At 47.0% G+C, this 19,421-nt stretch overlaps 1 protein-coding gene across 1 annotated transcript in view; it reads left to right on the forward strand.

Moving 5' to 3' along the window:
* The first annotated feature begins 5,955 nt into the window (after positions 1-5,955).
* Positions 5,956-19,421, forward strand: part of MYBL1 (MYB proto-oncogene like 1) — a 29,201-nt gene continuing 15,735 nt past the window's right edge. The window contains 7 exon segments of the mRNA XM_029069317.1: positions 5,956-6,059; positions 14,105-14,210; positions 15,255-15,326; positions 17,709-17,753; positions 17,755-17,800; positions 18,823-18,859; positions 18,861-19,043. Coding sequence (XP_028925150.1) covers positions 6,040-6,059; positions 14,105-14,210; positions 15,255-15,326; positions 17,709-17,753; positions 17,755-17,800; positions 18,823-18,859; positions 18,861-19,043 — 509 coding nt within the window. The 5' untranslated portion in view covers positions 5,956-6,039.

Here is a 19,421-nt window from a genome sequence, read left to right on the forward strand (position 1 = left end):
TATTATTAAGACAACTCACCCAATACAGGACCATTGGGCAGGGGAAAAGGATGTGGTTTGAAGAGCAGAATTTATTTTGCTTATACGGACATTACGGTTCCCCTCCCACCTAATCTTCTCCATCCCAGTACCCTGGAGCTTCTAGTTCCCAACCCTTTCCCCCTACCCGTCATCGCCCTATTCACAGCAACTGTCCAGAGTCCTGTTTGCAAGAAGGGGCTGGGCCCAGGACCTCGACTAGCTCTAGCCTAGAAATGGCTCTGCTGCCCAGCATGGAGAAATTGGCCCACCACCTATGAGGCCCAAGAATGTGTACCTATAATACTAATAATTTTATCTTTTGAATTTGGAGCTGTGCAAATGATAATTATTTTTTATGATGGTTTATCATCACTTCTATCATGAGTAGAATGGAAGATGCAGCTCTCGTGCAGTATGAGGTGTTGCAAAGGTCATTGAAATTGACTGATACTACTTGCCAAATGTACCTTTAAAAGGTTATTAATGCACAGGTCGTATTTTCTCATAAATGAAGGTGAAATAAAAAAAGCCTGTGTTCTCAAGATGTCTTAATAAAGAAAACTGTCATTTTGGGTGACTTAGCTGGAATCGGATGCAAGTCCCTCCTGATTTTCACTGCATCTGTGGTCTGATTTGCAAAGATGGCATGCAAATTTTGTGGGGAAAAAAAAAGTCTCTAAGGCAAAAATTCAGTTTGACATTGGGTTAGACCCTGAAATAGTATTTAATTCTTATTCGTGGTCCAATGCTTTATCCAATAGAGCATACTGCCTTGAAAATTAAAGGTGCCATTCTTTATTTTTTTGACATTTTTTAAAACTATATTTCCCCCTTTATACTCCCCTCACTCATACTGTTCCTCAGTTTGAAACTTCCAACTCCAGCTCCTTCCAAATTCTCCAGACCACAGCCCTCTCCAATGTCACAGTCCTCCTAAAACTTAACTTCTAACAGGGCTTTCCTGATTAATTCCCAACACCTCGACTTTTATAAGCTCTAGCACTTACGTATTTATGCCCACACTCCCTCTCCCTTCGGTATCACTCCTGCACTTGGATTTCACCTCAGCCCCACAGCCCTTAGTGTACCGATCTGTAACTGAATGTCTGTCTCCCCCTTTAGAATGTAAGCTCCTTATGGGCAGAGATAACCTGCTTAATTAACCTCATGGTTAAGCGATCAGAACGGTATTTTTTGGAGTGCCGGCTGTGCGCTTGGCACTTGGCAGGGCACAATTTAGTTAGTAGACATGCCACCTGCTCATACAGTGCTTCCACAACTTTTCCAAGCTCCTGTTACAATGCATTGCCCTCAGTGGACACTCATATATTGTTACTATTCCTAGTGGATGTCTCACTGGCACCTCAAATTCAACCTGTCTAAAATCGGATTTTTCCTCTTCCTAAACACACACCTCCTAATTTTCCCATCCTTGTTAACAACAACTAATCCTCCCTGTTCGAGAAGGCTGTAACCTAGGGTGTCAAGTGTGATTCCTCAGCGCCTTTCAGCTTTCACAAAGTACTGCTAAATCCTGCTGATTCTTCAAAATCTTTTCTGGAGATCTGTCCCTTCCTCCTGACTCAAACAGGTACCGCGCTGATTCAAGCTTGTTTTCTTTTCCCCCTGCTTTTAGGTTGTCTCTATGTGGCTTCACTAGCTTCAACACTCTCCGTCAGCTATCACCATTTTATACATCAATGCTTTATTTGCTTCTGGGCAGTTCACTGTCTTCCCTCCGCCCAGACTCTTGTAATTACCGTGCTCTAAATTCTTGCTTCTGACCTCTCTTTTCATACTTTTTCCCCTGCCCAGAACTCACTCCCGCTTTCAAATGTATCTGGCCACAGTTCTTACCATCTTCTCCAAGTCTTCTCTGGATTCATTATCATCACTACAAATCGTGGCAATCCAACAGTTCTCCTTGGTAATAATCCTTAGTGCTTAAATATTATACCTAACCTCAGCTCTTAAGTTTATCTGTGTGTACTTCCACTCCATTATCCTGCTCTAGTTGTGTTACTCTCTGCTCTATCTTTGAGCTTCTGGTTCCCCTTATTTGTAGATCTGCCAGACTCTATACTGCTTCTCTCCCAAGCACCTTGTTCGGTCAGTGATATTTATTGAGGGCTTAGTGTGTATACTGTATTAAGTGTTTGGGTGGGATCTAATCCCGTCTCTGCTTCTTGTCTGCTGTGTGGCCTTGGGGAAGCCACTTCGCTTCTCTGTGCCTCAGTGACCTCATCTGTAAAATGGGGATTACGACTGTGAGCCCCATGTGGGACAACCTGATCACCTTGTATCTACCCCAGTGCTTGGCACATAGTAAGTGCTTAACAAATACCATCATTATTATTCTCTGTACCTCCATTACCTCATCTGTCAAATGGGGATGAAGACTGTGCGTCCCACGTAGGAGAGGGCCTATATCCAACCCGATTTGCTTGTGTCTACCCCAGGGCTCGGTACAGTACCTGGTGCATAGTAAGCGTTAAACAAATACCATGATTATTCTTATTCTCTGTGCCTCAGTTGCCTCATCTGAAAATGGGGGATGAAGACTGAGCACAGTGTGCTCAGGAACTGTGTCCAACCCGATTTGCCTGTGTCCACCCCAGCGCTTAGTTCAGTGCCTGGCACATAGTTACCTCATCAGTAAAAGGGGGATGAAGACCGAGCACAGTCTGCTCAGGAACTGTGTCCACCCGATTTGCTTGTATTCATTCATTCATAAAATAGTATTTATTGGGCGCTTACTATTGCAGAGCAGTGTACTAAGCACTTGGAGTGTACAATTCGGCAACAGATAGAGACAATCCCTGCCTAATAACGGGCTCACAGTTGTATCTACCCCAGTGCTGAGTACAGTGCCTTTACTATTAACAAGTACCTTTATTATTATTATTATACAATAGAATTGGTAGCCCCGATCCCTGCCCACAAGGATCTTAGGGACAGTACCTTGCCCTCCGCGGTTGCTAATAATATTAGGCAGGATGCTGAGGTGCAAGCGACTAACAGAGGAATCGATTCAGCTCTTTGGGTTCTTGGTCCCAAAAGGTGGCGACCGACTGCCTGCCCTCGGCGGGACCCACTGCCTGCCAGCCCGGCTCCATCGCCATCAGCCAGCCTGCCCTCCGGACCTGGCATCCTGGCAGGATTGATTAGCTAACTCCCTCCCCACCTACAGTCTTAATCAGTCTTAATCCCCATTTTACAGATGAGGCCACTGAGGCACAGAGAAGTGAAGCAGAGATAAGAGAAGCAGCGTGGCTTAGTAGAAGGAGCACGGGCTCGGGAGCCAGAGGACGTGGGTTTAAATCCCAACTCCGCCACTTGACTGCTGGGTGCCCTTGGGCATGTCACTTAACATCTCTGTGCCTCGGCTACCTCATCTGGAAAAACTCATTCAATTGTATTTATTGAGCGTTTACTGTGTGCAGAACACTGTACTAAGCGCTTAGAATGTACAATTCGGCAACAGATATTGACAATCCCTGCCCCAAAACCGGCTCACAATCTAAAAGGGGGAGACAGACAACAAAACCAGACAAGTAGGCATTATAAAATGTAAGCCCCAGGTGGGCCAATCCGATTACCCTGCATCTATCCCAGCGCTTAGAACAGTCTTCGACACATAGTAAGTGCTTAACAAATGCCATAATTATTATGTGGCTTCCCCAAGCCACACAGCAGACTAGTGGCGGAGCTGGGATGAGAACCCTCCCAAGCACTTAATACACGCACTAAGCACTCAATAAATAGCACTAGCTGAAGAAGGTGCTTGGGAGAGCAGTATAGAGTCTGAGAGCTCACCTCCTCCAGGAGGCCTTCCCAGACTGAGCTCCCCTTTCCCTCTGCTCCCCTTCCCCCCTTCTCAGTACTGTGCTCATTTGTATATATTAATTATAATAATAATAATAATAATGTATTGTTAAGCACTTACTATGTGCAAAGCACTGTTCTAAGAGCTGGGGGGGGGGTACAAGGTGATTAGGTCGTCCCACGTGGGGCTCACAGTCTTCACCCCCATTTTCCAGATGAGTTAACTGAGGCCCAGTGAAGTGACTTGCCCCAAGTCACACAGCTGACGAGTGGCGGGGCTGGGATTCAAACCCATGACCTCTGACTCCTCAGCCCGGGCTTTTTCCACTGAGCCACACCGCTACCGTTTTTATTTTGTTAATGGGGTGTACATCCCCTTGATTCTAGCAGCGTGGCTCGGTGGAAAAAGTCCGGGCTTGGGAGTCAAAGAGCATGGGTTCGAATTCTGCCTCTGCCCCTTATCAGCTGTGTGACTGTGGGCAAGTCACTTCACTTCTCTGGGCCTCGGTGACCTTATCTGTAAAATGGGGATGAAGACTGTGAGCCCCAAGTGGGACAATCTGGTGACCCTCTATTTCCCCCAGTGCTTAGAACAGTGCTCTGCACATAGTAAGCGCTTAACAAATACCAACATTATTATTATTATTTATCTTGATGATGTTCGTCTTGTTCTGTTTTGCTCTGCCGTCTGCCTCCCCCGTTTGGACCGTGAGCCCGTCACTGGGCAGGGATGGTCTCAAAAAAAAAAAAGTTGGTATTTAAGCGCTTATTATATGCAAAGCACTGTTCTAAGCGCTGGGGGAGATACAGGGTAACCAGGTTGTCCCACGTGAGGCTCCCAGTTAATCCCCATTTTCCAGATGAGGGAACTGAGGCACAGAGAAGTGAAGTGACTTGCTCACAGTCACACAGCTGACAAGGGGCAGAGCCGGGATAATAATAATAATAATAATGTCGGTATTTGTTAAGAGCTTACTATGTGCAGAGCACTGTGCTAAGCGCTGGGGGAGATACAGGGTCATCAGGTTGTCCCACGTGAGGCTCCCAGTTAATCCCCATTTTCCAGATGAGGTCACTGAGGCCCAGAGAAGTGAAGTGACTGGCCCACAGTCACCCAGCAGACAAAGGGCAGAGCCGGGATAATAATAACAATAATGTTGGTATTTGTTAAGCACTTACTATGTGCGGAGCACTGTTCTAAGCGCTGGAGTAGATAGAGGGCCATCAGGTTGTCCACGTGAGGCTCCCAGTGAATCCCCATTTTCCAGATGGGGTCACTGAGGCCCAGAGAAGAGAAGTGACTGGCCCACAGCCACCCAGCTGACCAGGGGCCGATCCGGGATTCGAACCCACGACCGCTGACTCCCCAGCCCGGGCTCTTCCCAGGCTGCTTCTCTCACTGTGGCCGAATGCCAAGCGCTTAGTCCAGGGCTCTGCACAGAGCGGGCGCGATGGGATGAAAACGAATGAATCTCCGGGGTGTGTGGGGCGGGGGGGGGGAGGCCTTTTCCTCCCAAACTCACCGTCAGCGGGGAAGCCGGGTGGGGGGGGGGAAGGCCGGGGCCCCGTCCCCCTCCCCTTCGGGCCGCCTGAGGAGATGAAGGGGGCGCGGCCCGGGCGGGGCAATGGCGGCGGCGACGGCGGCGGGAAGCCGCCTCGCGCCCCCTCCCTGCCCGCGCGCCCCCCGTCGCCTCGCGCGCCCCTCCCTGCCCGCGCGCCCCCCTCCGGCGCGCGCCCCGCCCCCCCCGGGCCTCGCGCCCCGCCCCCCTCGGCGGCGCGCTCCTCCTCCTCCCCCCCCCCCCGCCCCTCGCGGGCGGCCCGGCAGCCAATGCGATCGGGCCGCGTGCGCAGATTCAAACGGCGGCTGGGGCCGGAGGCTGGGGCGCGAGATTCGGCCGGGCCGATCCTACCCGCCCCGGCTTCCCCCCCCCCCCCCCCCCAGGACCTGCCGTCCGCCCGTCCGTCCGCGGGACATGGTCCTGCCCCCCTCGCCGGCCGCCGCCGGGGGCTAGCTGAGGAAACCGGGGCCGGACCCCTGACACTCCGTCCACTCCCTCCCGGGGACCTGCCGCGGCAAAGCCCCGGAAGCGTCGCAGAGCGCAGGGCGGGGGGCGCCGGGCGGGAAGGAGGGCTGCTTTGCGGGCCGCCCCCTCCCCGCCCCGCCCCGTCCCGCGCCTATGCGGTGGCTGAAGGATGGCGAAGAGGTCGCGCAGGTGGGTGACAGCCCTCCCGCCCCGCTCGGGATCCCCTCCTCCCCGTCCCGGTCCCGCTTTCGTCCCTTTCCCCCGGGCCGGGCCGGGCCGGGCCGGGCACGGCTGTCCCTGGGGAGCGCACCGCGGGGGGGAGGGGGGGGAGGGGGCGCGTGGATCCCCCTCCTGCCGCGGGGAGTTGGACTTTCCAAACCGTCCGGACCGGACCCCTCCCTCCCCTCCCTGTCCTCTCCTCCCTCCGCCGTCCGCGCTCGCGGAGGGTCAAGTCTCAGCCCTGCTGCTGCTGTCAGGGAGAGAGAGGAAATCCCCCCCCCTTCTCCTCCCCAGCCTCCCCCCAGGTCATCCCCCCCAGAGAGGGGACCCCCATCCTTCCCCCCCCCAGGTCACCCCCAGAGAGGTGACCCCCTTCCCCCCGTCCTCACCCCAGGTCAACCCCTAGAAAGGTGACCCCCTTCCCCCCATCCCCTCCCAGGTCACCCCCCAGAGGGGACCCCTTCCTTCTCCCCAGGTCACCCCAGAGAGGGACCCCTTGTCCCCCAGCCTCCCCCCCAGATCAGTCCCCCAGAGAGGGGGTCAGTCCCCCAGAGAACCCCTTCCTCCCCCCAGGTCACTCCCCAGAGAGGGGACCCCCTTCCTCCCCATCCTCCCCCAGATCACCCCCCAGAGAGGGGACTCCCTTCCGCTCCCCAGGTCACTCCCCAGAGAGAGGACCCCTTCTCCCCCATCCTCCCCTCCCCAGGTCACCCCAGAAAGGAGGCCTCCCTTCTCCCCTATTTCCCCCCCCAGGTCACTCCCCCAGAGAGAGGACCCCCTTCCCCCCCATCCTCACCCCAGATCACCCCCCCAGAAAGAGGACCCCCCCATCCTCACCCCCAGGTCACCCACCAGAGAGGACCCGCTAGGGGAACCCCTTCCCCGATCCTCCCCTCCAGGTCACCCCCCAGAGACGGGATCACCCCCCCCCCCCCCCCGGCCCCGGCCGGGAAACAGGGGAGGACAAGGAGAAGCAATGGGGGAGAGAGGGGTCTGGGGTCCCCACGTCCTTCCCCGAGGCGGTGGGCTCTCTGGGTCACGCCGGGCCGGCCGCACTCTCACTGTGGCCCTACGGAGCTGCCACATCAGCACCTGTTGGACTGTTTCTTTGCTCAAGGAGAAAATACTCAGCCCATCGACCCCCCCCCCAGGAACCCCCCCACATCCCATTTTTCCAGCAAACGTAGGAGGGGGGGACCCCTTTTTAGGGACGCGCCCGCCTTTCGGGAAGCCCGGCAAACCCTCAGGGCTGTCACTCATTCATTCAGTCGTATTTACTGAGTGCTTACTGTGTGCAGAGCGCTGGACTAAGCGCTTGGGAAGTACAGCTCGGCGACAGATAGAGACCATCCCTACCCAACGACGGGCTGTCAGTCTAGAAGGGGGGGAAACAGACAACAAGACAAGACAGATAGGTAGGTATCAATAGCATCAAAATAGATCAATAGAACCATAGATAAATGGACATCATTAATAAAATAGAGCGATAAATACGTACAGATATATGTACACGTGCTGTGGGGGTAGGGAGGGGGGTAGAGCAGAGGGAGGGAGTCGGGGTGATGGGGAGGGAGAGCAGAAGAAAAATGGGGGCTCAGTCTGGGAAGGCCGCTCGGGGGTCGCCCAATTGGTGGGAGAAAGATGGAAGGCGATTTCTGAAAGCGGTCCAACATCTTTCTTGTTTTTGCACGTTAAGAACTCGGTGACCTCGTCACTTGGTGAAGCCAGAGTTTTGGTAGCTGCAACTCAAAGTATAAAATTGCAATGGGTGACCTGGCAAACCCTCAGGATCTTCAGGGGGAGAAAGACTAAGTCTTGAGAAAGACAATTTCTCAAAGCGGTCGAACGTTTTTTTCTTTTTTTGCCTATTAATAACTCGGGGACATCGTTTCATGGTGAAACGAGAGTTTTGGTAGCTCCAGTTCTAAGTATAAAATTGCAATGGCTAGTAAAGTTAGCATTTGGCTGTCTAGACGTGTTTGACATTTGCACAGAGAAGACAGAGTGCCAAGCGAAGAGGCGACATTGTTTTTCCCTTCCACGAGGCTATTGGCGTTGATGCATCCGAGGACGAGGGATTATTAGCCGTGAGTTGTCTGAAGACAAAAATGTATTGCTCCCCACAGTATTTTCAGTGCCAGCTGCCTCTCCAAACTGACTTATTGGAAGACTGACCGAAAAAAAAGTCAAGGGGTCTTTCACTTTTACTCTTGCTACTTAGCTGCACACGAGTTAAAGAACACCAGACAAGTGGGCAAACATTTTAGAATGAACCCTTCGTTACTTAGATACTTCAAGTACGCATAAGTAAACCTTTGAGATGTAAGTACAGTACTATGCATTTGTAATAGTTCGATAAAGCAGTACTTTTAAGTTGATTATGATCAAATACATGGACGGTCACACGATTTGCTTTTAAAAGGTTGAAAGGAAGCAGGAAATAATTTCTTGAGTAGCTTAATGTCTGCATTTTGTTCTTCAGAGACGATCCCACAGCTTCACACTTGTCTAGGAAGGCTCTTCCATTAGGCATGCTTAGTGGTGAAAATGAAACTGATCGGCAGTTTCCACCTTTCAAGCCTATTTGTGTCCACAAAACTGTAAAGTGAAGGGTTTTGGTTTTTTTGCCTTGAAGCTTTGTTTGGACCTCCAGTTACAAGTTACAGTGTTACTCAATAGCATTTACAATATACCTCTTTAATGTGGGTTACCAATGCTCAACTTTAGGCCTTACCCTTTAGTACATACATAGATAGAATGCGAAAGTGTGATCTAAGTTATTTGAGCTTATGAGTCTTATCCCAATACTTTAAATTCATTACTTTAGTCCCAGTTCCTAGGCTTTTGCTAATGACAAGTTTTGGTGTTTTTTGTTTTTTTTTTTACTATCAGTAGCTCTTCTGACTCCTGTCTTTGACCATGATGGTAAACTATGATTTAAATGTTTTGCAGATATCAGAAAATTAACCAAAATCACCAGTCTTAAGTTCTCATTTATAATCAAAAATGAGTTCACCTATATTCTACAGTTGCAGATATGAAAAGGAAAGAGAAGAAGATAGGGTAATCAAGCCTGTGGATTTATCTTATTTTTCTACTTGGTTCTCATGCAGATTGCAGTGTTAGCTCTGGAATCTATTATACACCGGTTTCACGGTAGATTTGAACTTTTTGTCACGAAAGATATTCACATAGGGATTTTTGATTAAGGCTATTAAGATCAAAATATAAGCACAAAATAAGTGGGACAAGAGGCCGTAAAGCTTGGATAAATACAATTAATTAGGAGATACAATTTCTCACAGTCTACAACTATGAGAATATTGTTGGAGAAGGTGGTATATAATACTGCCCTCTAGGATACTCCTAGGGTGTTCTCTGTCCTTATAGCCTCTGTTCTGAGGCTACGCATGTCAGTTTTCTACCATAAATGCTTTTACTGTGATCTTAAACTTTACATGCATACGAGGCTGTAAAGGCGCTATTCTAGTGTGAAGCACTTTAAAGGGGAAGTGTATATAGTTTGTATAGGAAATGTTAGGTTGTTACTAATAAGTTTCATTGTGTTGACTTGTATGTCATTCAAATTGTTTAACTATTTTCTCTCCATTTCTCCAGCTATAACATGGAATAGTTTTCTTAGCCATTATATGTGTGAATAGTTTTATGTATATGCTAGCAAAACTATTTTATATAAACATATATATACACAAACATGTAGTGGGTTTCGGAGATCTAGAAGTGCTACTTATGCTGTCTATCTCTCTCTATATATACATATCTTAGAGTAAAAATATATTTACTGTCTGGCAAGTTTGCATTTTACTGATTAGCAATTTTGCATAGAACCATAAGCATGAATCCTGTAAAAACAAGTAGTTCTAGGTGACTTAATCCAGACAAATTAAGTAAAGACTCGCTGCTATACCAAGCGTGGGTGCTCACACCATGGGGGCAATGGGCCTTGCAGCTTTGTAAGTTGGACTCCCAGCCTGGCTCATCTCAAGTCTCTGACAAGACCTGGGAGTTTTCAGTCAAGCAGAAAACCCCCAAATAGCAGCTTTCTGGTCTCTGAGCTCTTTGAAACCTCTCCCCTCCCAGTCCACATCCTACTTAAAAACTGAAAGGGTTTGTTATATTATTTTGGGTTTGCAGCTAGGTAACAAGCAGTGCGGGGAATGTTAGAGTGCACTCTTCCAAGTGCTTAGTACGGCGCTCTGCACGCAATAAGCCCTCAAATATGATTGAGTGAATGAACTTTTAATAGAGTAACTTAAGCTCCCATCAAGTTCCCTTAGGTATGTTCCCAAGTGATATCCACACTCCCCTTCTTTCTCTAAAGAAAGCAGAACTCCTCTGCGTTGGAAGGAGTTGATTGAATGACATTAGCTTTTGAAGAAAACACCTTTAGGATGGGGCTTTTTTTGTGATTTCAAAGATCATTAGAGTCGTCTTTCCCCGACAAGAGGTTTTAAAATTGAGAAAGATCCTCACACCGGTAAGGGCTCATTTAGAGATGGTTCGCTGGAGCTTCAGTCAGGAGCATCAGTTATCTAAACTATTTAAAACTGCTCTGGAACTCGTGTAGGCAAATCTCTTACCTTCTTTAGTGATGCTGCACTATCTTGCTCCGGGAATAATTCTTCATGCCTGCAGTGCTCATCAATGACCACTGGATGGCCTGTTTTCTCTTTGTCGGGTGAACTCGGTCACCTTTCCCTCCTCAAAGCCAAGCCTGAAATTACAAAATTGTGGCAATTTTTTTTTAAAAAAAGTTATGTTTTAACCTCGAGACACACTGTGCCAGGTACACAGCTTCAAAAATCCTTGGGCAACGAGTGCCCTAATTTATCTTTTACTCCAAAGGAAAATGAGCCTCCGAAGAGTCACTGGAACTCTACAGCTCCTTATCTGAGAGCACCGTTTTGAAAGGGGATTGGTAACTAGTTGAAGATCATATCTAAACTCCTCTTTGGCACTCAAAATATCACTGATAAGAATGCAAACAGGGCACCCAATACTTGGCCTGCAGAGACTTGAGTCTTAAGGACTTGCAACCTAGGCGTATATCCAAAGTTTAAAAAAAAATGTAGACGAATAATCATATCAACTATTTTACCAGGCATTTTGCTTGCTCTCACAATAATCCAACCATTTTCATCTTCTCATCTAAGGGATATGTGTGTGCGTATATGTGGCTCACAGAAGGTATGTCAATTCATCCATTATCCTCTTTTATTTTGACACAAATTTTTGCAGCTAATTCCCCAGACTGTTTTCCCTAAGTACCACAAACCCTAATTCTAGTTCTTCTACATGCTCTGTCACTGGAAAAGTGATATCAACTTTCTGGGCTTTTTTTTTCCCCTTCCCTTTTGTTTCTTTTCAGATATCTGCTTGTTCAGGACCAGTTACAATTTATTGCATGGACAGGACATTCACTTTCTTTGTTTTGCTCCTATCACTGCTTGAAAGAAGTTAAGTGGTAGAAGTCTATATACCATGTTTGTAAATCACTGAGGAGGGACAGGAAAAGAGACCATTAGGGTTACAAATCCCTGACAGTTGACCTTAAATACTTTCTGTTAATGGTGCCTAATGGAAAGAACACAGGGCTGATCATTACAGGGTGGATTCTAGTCCTGGCCTCCCCACTTGCCTGCTGGGTGATCTTGGGCCGGTCACTTAATGTCTCTGTGCCTCAGTTTCCATATCTTTAAAATGGGGATATGATACTTGATCTTCCTCCCTCTTACACTAGGAGTCCCATGTGGGGCAGGGACCGGGTCTGATGTGACTATCCTGGACCTACCCCAGTGCTTGATCAGTGGTAAGTGCTTAGAAAGTGGCATCATAATTAAGTGGATCTTATTGACTACTTGAGTTCACCTGTTCTTACTCCTTTAAGGGAAGGTAGACATTCTCCCCACTGTCCAAAATTGTGTGGACCGTTCCCCGCTGCCCCAGATCATGGAATGAGTCAGTTTAAGCCCTGACTTTTAGATCAGGGAGTCTTCCTCATATGAGCAGACGGCAGATGGTGGACTCTTTTGGGTACTTTCTTCTTCCCTTCTCTTAAAATATCGAACCGAAGGCACTTTAATAATGGTAGTATTTGTTAAGTGCTTACTGTGTGCAAAACACTGTTCTAAGCGCTGGGGGCGATACAAGGCGACCAGGTTGTCCCACGTGGGGCTCACAGTTTTTAATCCCCATTTTACAGATGAGGTAACTGAGGCACAGAGAAGTGAAGTGACTTATCCAAAGTCACACAGCTGGCAAGTGGCGGAGCCGGGATTCAAACCCATGACCTCTGACTCCCAAGCCCGGGCTCTTTCCACTGAGCCACGCTGCTTGTTTAGACAGCTTTTTTAAACAAATGGCTAAAGATGACCACTCATGTACATCATAGACTTTATTTTTTTTTGCTTTGTCTTTTGTAGAATAAGACCCAGGAAAATATGCTTGTAGGAGGGGGTTACTTTTGTAGCTGGACTTTCCTAGTTCCAAAAACTTCAAGGGGGACTTTAATGTTGAGCAAATGGACCAGTCAAAAGTTATAAATCAAGCAAGAAAATTTAAATTAAACTGCTCTCCCTATCTTCAAGGCCTTCTAAAACCGCATCTCTTCCAGGAGCCCTTCCTTGATTAATCTGTCATCTTCCCAACCTGTTTCCCTCCCTACTGCTATTTCAACACTGCCATATGCAGCATGCACTGAAACATTTGGGTGTTTACCCTCCATATCAACCCCCAGGGCAGTGCTTATGTACATCTCTTTTTATTCTGTTGCTTAATTGTGAGCTCTTTGAGGGGAGGGCTCATCTTTACTAACTTTCTTGTATCCCTCCGAAGCACTTTGTACAATGACCTCCGCAGAATAAGCACTCAGTAACCGCTGTTGATTGATTGGTTGATCTGCCTCTTGGAGCTGGAAAGGGACACAGAGGTGGGGCTGAGATGTTGATGCCGCCTATGGCTGGCAGAAAGAGGATAGTTGTGCCATCATCATTTGTCTCATCCTTGCAGGGATGAGGTTTCTCTGTCTCACAGCCCTGTTGGGGCACGTTGCCAAACCCTCCTTGTCCCCAGAGGCTCGGGCACCCTGTGAGGTTCTCTGGACTAAGGTAGGGTTGGAGCTGGGTGTCAATCTGAAGGTTCTGGGTGTGCAGTGCCAATCAGCTTCTCAGTTGGCACCTGCACCTGCGGAAGCAACAGCAGTGCAGGAACCGCTGCTGCTCTCCCAAGCGCTTAGTTCAGTGTTCTGCACTCAGTAAATGCTCAATAAATACCATTTTTCAATTGATTGCTTGATGGGAGGGAGCAGTAAGGGTCAAGCTGTGAAGCTGGTTGGAATTGAAGCCCCTCAGGCCAGGGCTGGAGCTCTGGGGCTCCAACCCTGGCCTTGTTCTTGGGGTGGGGGGGGTGTTTCCCAACCTCAGCTGTCTGGGCGGGCAGGGCAGATGGTTGGCCTGTCCTCACAGGGGCTGCGGGATGAGCAGATGGATGACTCACTAAACCAGAGCCTGATGGGAGACCAGAATGTAATTCCTCTCCCCTCTGCCCCTCCTAACACTCTCCTTTTCTTCCCTTCTCACCCCAACCTCCAGCAAGCTCCCCTCTCTTTCACCCCACCCCTCTATGTTCTACTCCATGTTCATTCCTCTCCTCCATGAAAAACATTGTCACTTTTTTAAACATTGATTTAAGTATACTGCATTTTTACACATAGGTTTGGGTTGTAGACTCATTTTGAAAACGTGTCATATTTCAGAATATAAACCATGCAGGGGCTGTGGAAATGACCATGCTTGGATAAGGCTATTTATGTGCACATGGGGCTTTAGATAATTTCCTAGATTAGAGATTAATGTTCTTATTTGGGGTTGCTTATATTGAATTCTAAATTTCCTACTTAGAACTTGGGGAAGATTGCTTCCAGAGATCTAGTCTAAAAATATTTCCTTCCCAAGTTTTGTTTAAACGCTATCATCCTTTGTTTTTTCACTCAATAGTGAGGATGAAGATGACGACCTTCAGTATGCTGATCATGATTACGAAGTACCACAGCAAAAAGGATTGAAGAAGCTCTGGAACAGAGTGAAGTGGACAAGAGATGAGGTAATATTTGCTTCGAATGATAATAATGTTGCTATTTGTTAAGCGCTTACTATGTGCCGAGCACTGTTCTAAGCACTGGGGGAGATACAGGGTAATCAGGTTGTCCCACGTGAGGCTCACAGTTAATCCCCATTTTACAGATGAGGGAACTGAGGCACAGAGAAGTGAAGTGACTTGCCCACAGTCACACAGCTGACAAGTGGCAGAGCTGGGAGTCGAACTCATGAGCTCTGATTCTGAAGCCCAGGCTCTTTTCCACTAAGCCACACTGCTTCCCCAATGATGAACATCCACAGTGCAGAAAAGCTGAACATCACATTTGTATGGCTTACTGAAAAGCCTTGATATGATATAGCTACCTAGAACCACTGGTTGGTGGTTTTATACGTTCTGCCTCCACCAGAGGGGGTATCAATCAATCAATTGTATTTTTTATATGGTATTTAAGTGACTGCCACTTAAATACTCTCGTATTTAAGTGCTTACTAGAGTCAAACACTATTCTAAGCCCTGGGGTAGACATAAGTTTTTAAGGTTGGGCACAGTCCCTGTCCCACAGAGAGCTCAGTCTTAACCCCCATTTTACAGATGAGGTAACTGAGGCACAGAGAAGTTAAGTGTCTTGCCCAAGGTCACACAGCAGACAAGTGGTGGAGCCAGAACTAGAACCTAGGTCCTCTTGACTCGCAGGCCTGAGTTCTTTCCATTAGTTCACGCTGCTTCTCGTCCTTGCAAGGATGACGTCCCTCTGCCTCATAGTCCTAAGGGGCCAGTTTGCCAATATTTAAGTATTGAGTGTTTAATGTGTACAGGGAGCTTGGGAAAGTACAAGACAAAAGAGTTGGTAGACACATTCTCCGCCCACAAGGAGCTTCAGTTTAGGGAGGCACTAAGAGCATTTGACCAAAAGTGGAATAGGGTCATGTTGCTTTGCGGGGAACCTAGGCTTTCTAAAAATGGGTCCCTCATTTGGGTGTGGTTGAAGTGGAGAAGGGTTAACGCTGTGACCTGGATACTTTCCAATTCACCACGCTTTCTTTCCAGGATGACAAGTTAAAAAAACTGGTGGAGCAACATGGGACGGATGATTGGACGCTAATTGCTAGTCACCTTCAAGTAAGTGAAGCAATCTACAATGAATATACTTTTACATATGGAAAGTTAGACATCCTTGTTCAGACAGTACAGTTCTAGATTCAGGCTAATTTGGACCAAGTGTTTGGGAAGAGGATAAGGAAGTAAGAAATAATTAATGGGGAGTGTTCATTGACTGAGGTAAAGAGGAGTAGGAGAAAGAAATGAAAATGGACAGTCGGATATTTGCAATCTTTTGTCTCCTGGATACGTTTTAAGTAGTGCATGGCTGAGCCAAGGTTTCACCGTTTCAGTAGCCACGGAGTGGCCACACTCTATTAGCAACAGGTCTTAGAACAATTGCCGTTTACCCTCAAAGATGTTAGAACCCCAAAACCCCAGTTGTCTCTCATTGAATTTGCATTGACTGGTACTAAAATCATCAGCAGTGTCATCTTTGAGTAGTTTTATAAAGTTAGTTTGGGGGAGAGTAGACTTTGGTCTTAAGGGACTTAAACAAAAAGGTCAGTAAACTGGCTTCTCAGTATAGAGGTTTCTGGCCTGGGGCCACACACCCTGTGGCTACCCAAAACATACTAAGGTCAAAAAAGATAAATGAGTCATAGTGAGGTTTAGGAAACTACAGTGTATAAGCCATATTAGTATTTAGTATTTGTAATCATGAGGGCCTAATCCCGATAAGCATTTTTTTAATTAAACTATAAAAAAAAAGCAGTGTTCTCATAATAGGTTGTTAAATAGGAACTATCCTAGGCTGGACCTGCTGAACTCCCACTGGCCTATGGCACTACTCAATTTTGCAAGGCCTCCATGTGGTACATGTTGTCATCAAGTCAAGTCAGTTTACAGAGTCATTAGATAGCTGCAGAGGAGGGGGAGAGAGAGATGGAGAGAAAGATTGAGAGAGAGATTGAGGGAGAGAGAGAGAGATTCCCCAGAATCTCCAGCGTCTCCACACCTCCCTTAAACATTACACCATGACCCAGGTTGGGGGTGAGGAGGCTATTCTGAGCCTTGTGGACATCCAGGCTTCCTTAGCAGCAGGGTTCACCCTACAATAGCATTCTCCTCTGCCTCCAGGCAGGCCGAGAGTGTGGCTGACCATGAAGTTCTGAGTAGGGCATACAGTGTCGCATTAGCTACGGAGTTGAAGGACAGGGCAGCCACCCACCCACTTGCTGGTCCTACAGGTGGAGGTAGAGAAATGGCAAACCAGGTATAGGCCCCTTTTAGGACCAGTTATTGAGCTGGGGGGATCTTCCCAGGGAATGGTTCTAAAATTCAAACTTGGGGAGATGGGGGCAAAGGGTTATTGGTTTTCTTCCTTATCTCACTTTTGCTTGCTTTGGTTCCTTTGAGATCAGAGAATTTGGAGATGCGCCATGGGAAACCTGCAGCTTTGGAGGAATTACCATGGGGCCCCAAAGTGGCACCTGCTGTGTGCCCCCATCCTGGGGTTGGGAAGGGAACTTCCTCAGAGATGCCTCCCTCTTGTCTTTCCACTGCCCTAAAGTGTCAGCTTCCCCTGTGCCTTACCTTCTCTTCACCCTGCCCCCTTCCTCTGCCCCCCATTCTCTCAACCAAGTGAGGGCCACTTGTCTGCCAGTCACATACTGGGACTGTCCCTGGCAAAAGACCAGAGCTGCAGGAAAGGGAAGAGTTTCGAAAAAGGACGGGGGGTGATTTGCAGAAGGGAAAGAAAGCCTATTCATAAACCCGCGCATGAGGGCAGCTTTTGGCATTTGTGTGTGGGGAGGGCGTGGGTTGTTGGGACGATGGCAGCAGTTTGTGTAGCTGGGGGGCTACGCTGGGGGTGTTTGGACCTTTTGTTATCCTGGGCCTGTGAGCTTCAGCCCTGTTAGTTCCTGGGTTAATATAGCCTTGGGCCAGAGGTGGGGGTTTTTGCAATTCCAGACTTTGTGGGAGTTGAAGGTGTCAAGGAGGTTATATAACTTTGAGTGTGATAAGGTATCATTTAAATCCTAATAAACTCAAGCTGGCACGTGAATGTTTTAATTGCCTCTTCCCATGGGAGTGATGAAGTGAGCAATTTGGTTCTGGCCTGGCTTCAGATCAGATACTTGAAATGGATCAAAACTAGCTACTAAGTCGTTCTAAAGGAATTTATCATTTGATAGGCCTTTTAGGATTTACGGGATATTTTTTAAAGGGCTTTTTGGTTTTCAAAAATGTCTGTGAAATGAGACCAAGGTAATGATCGGGGAAGTTTGTCAACTCATGCTTTGTTTCTTTTTTACCACAATTGCAGAGCAGAAAGTTTTGGGGTGTAAAAATATCATTGCGGAGGTGCTTCAAACCAAAAATCGGCCCCACTATCATGGTATCAGTAGTGGGAAGAGAAATTTGTGTCCAAACCGCTGAATCGTATTTTAAACTTTTCAGAACCGCTCTGATTTTCAGTGTCAGCATCGATGGCAAAAAGTCTTAAAACCCAGAATTAATAAAAGGTCCCTGGACTAAAGAGGAAGACCAGAAGGGTAATTGATTATGTTCCTTGCTTTTATTGTGTTGAACAAAAATATGCTGTAGCTCCCAGATTTCCTACCATTTCCAGTCTTGCAATGTACAATGTAAATTTAAAATAACATGGCATTAGATTTTGCTCTAGGGACAAGGTATAAAGATTAGCTAGTGAAGCAACCATATTTCATCCTCTAACCAAACAAAATGTAAGACCACTTCGAAGTGGAAATCTGAGTTGAATGGAATTATCAAACTCAATATAGCTTACTAAAACAGACTACATAGCTACAGCCTTTTATGTCTTAGGGAAGGAAGATAGTCCCGTAACTAAAACAACCATGAGTCCTACATGTGGTTTCACTAATAGGAAGCTCAATTCCAGTAAATAAATTCCAGTAGTTCAAATACATACATTTTTTGATAACTTACTGAAATGGATGGTCTTGAACTTAGCCAGGAAGGCAGACAGGTAATTCTTAAGAAAATAATCTTAAGTTGTCACCTGCCTTGGGAATAACGTGTTCTGCCTTGGGGATCACAATCTATTCCTCTTCCGGACCTAATTCAGTTCAGTCCTGAGTCAACCTTAGGAGTGTCCCTTCGGCTGATGATTGATTTGGTAATTTAAACAGTTTTTCAAGTGATTTTCCTAGGCAGAAGCTCTGAAAATTTCTTTTAATAAAATAATCATTAATAATAAGTATGGTACTTGTTAAAGGCTTATTATGTGCCATCCACTGTACTGGAGGACTGGGGTAGGTACAAGGTTTCAGGTTTGACATAGTTCCTGTCCCACACAGGGCTCACAGCCTTAGTAGGAGGAAATGGGATTTAATCCCCATTTTATAGATGAGGAAATCGAGGCACTGAGAAGTGAAGTGACTTGCCCAAGATCACATAGCAGACAAGTGGCAGAGCCGAGATCGGAACCCATGTCCTTCTGACTCCCAGGCTCGGTGCTTATTCACTAGACCACACTGCTCATGTTCTTTTTCTCTCTCAAAAATGTTGAAGACTTATTTTTCAATCGATCAGGTTATCGAATTAGTTCAGAAATATGGCCCAAACGCTGGTCTTAATTGCAAAACATTTAAAAGGAAGAATCGGCAAGCAGTGCAGAGAAAGATGGCATAATCACCTGAATCCTGAGGTAAAGAAGTCTTCATGGACAGAAGAGGAGGACAGGATAATATATGAAGCTCATAAACGGCTGGGAAATCGTTGGGCCGAAATTGCCAAACTACTTCCTGGAAGGTGCTTAAAAATGAATTAACTTCTAAGTACAGCTAAAATGTGATCTTCATTTGAGCAATACTTGTACTGCAGTCTTTACACTGTAAACAGATACATGGAAAGCTGAGAAAAATAAAATTGTCAATCTCTTCAAAATCAGCTCAAAGATTGTATTTGATCTCTAATGGGAAAATTAACTCTGAAAACTAGGAACTCTTATGCTGCAAATTACCATAAATTCTAAACCAAGATTTATCATCATCAGCTTGAGTGAATAATTCTACGATGACTTCAGTAACCACTATGCTGATGAAGATACTTGCTTCTAACTCACAAAACTCTCCATGCTCCTTTTTCTGAGCCAACTGGCAGTAGATCAGTCTTGATCAGGTAGATGTC

The sequence above is a fragment of the Ornithorhynchus anatinus genome, chromosome 7, assembly GCF_004115215.2.
Source record: "Ornithorhynchus anatinus isolate Pmale09 chromosome 7, mOrnAna1.pri.v4, whole genome shotgun sequence".
NCBI lineage: Eukaryota > Metazoa > Chordata > Mammalia > Monotremata > Ornithorhynchidae > Ornithorhynchus > Ornithorhynchus anatinus.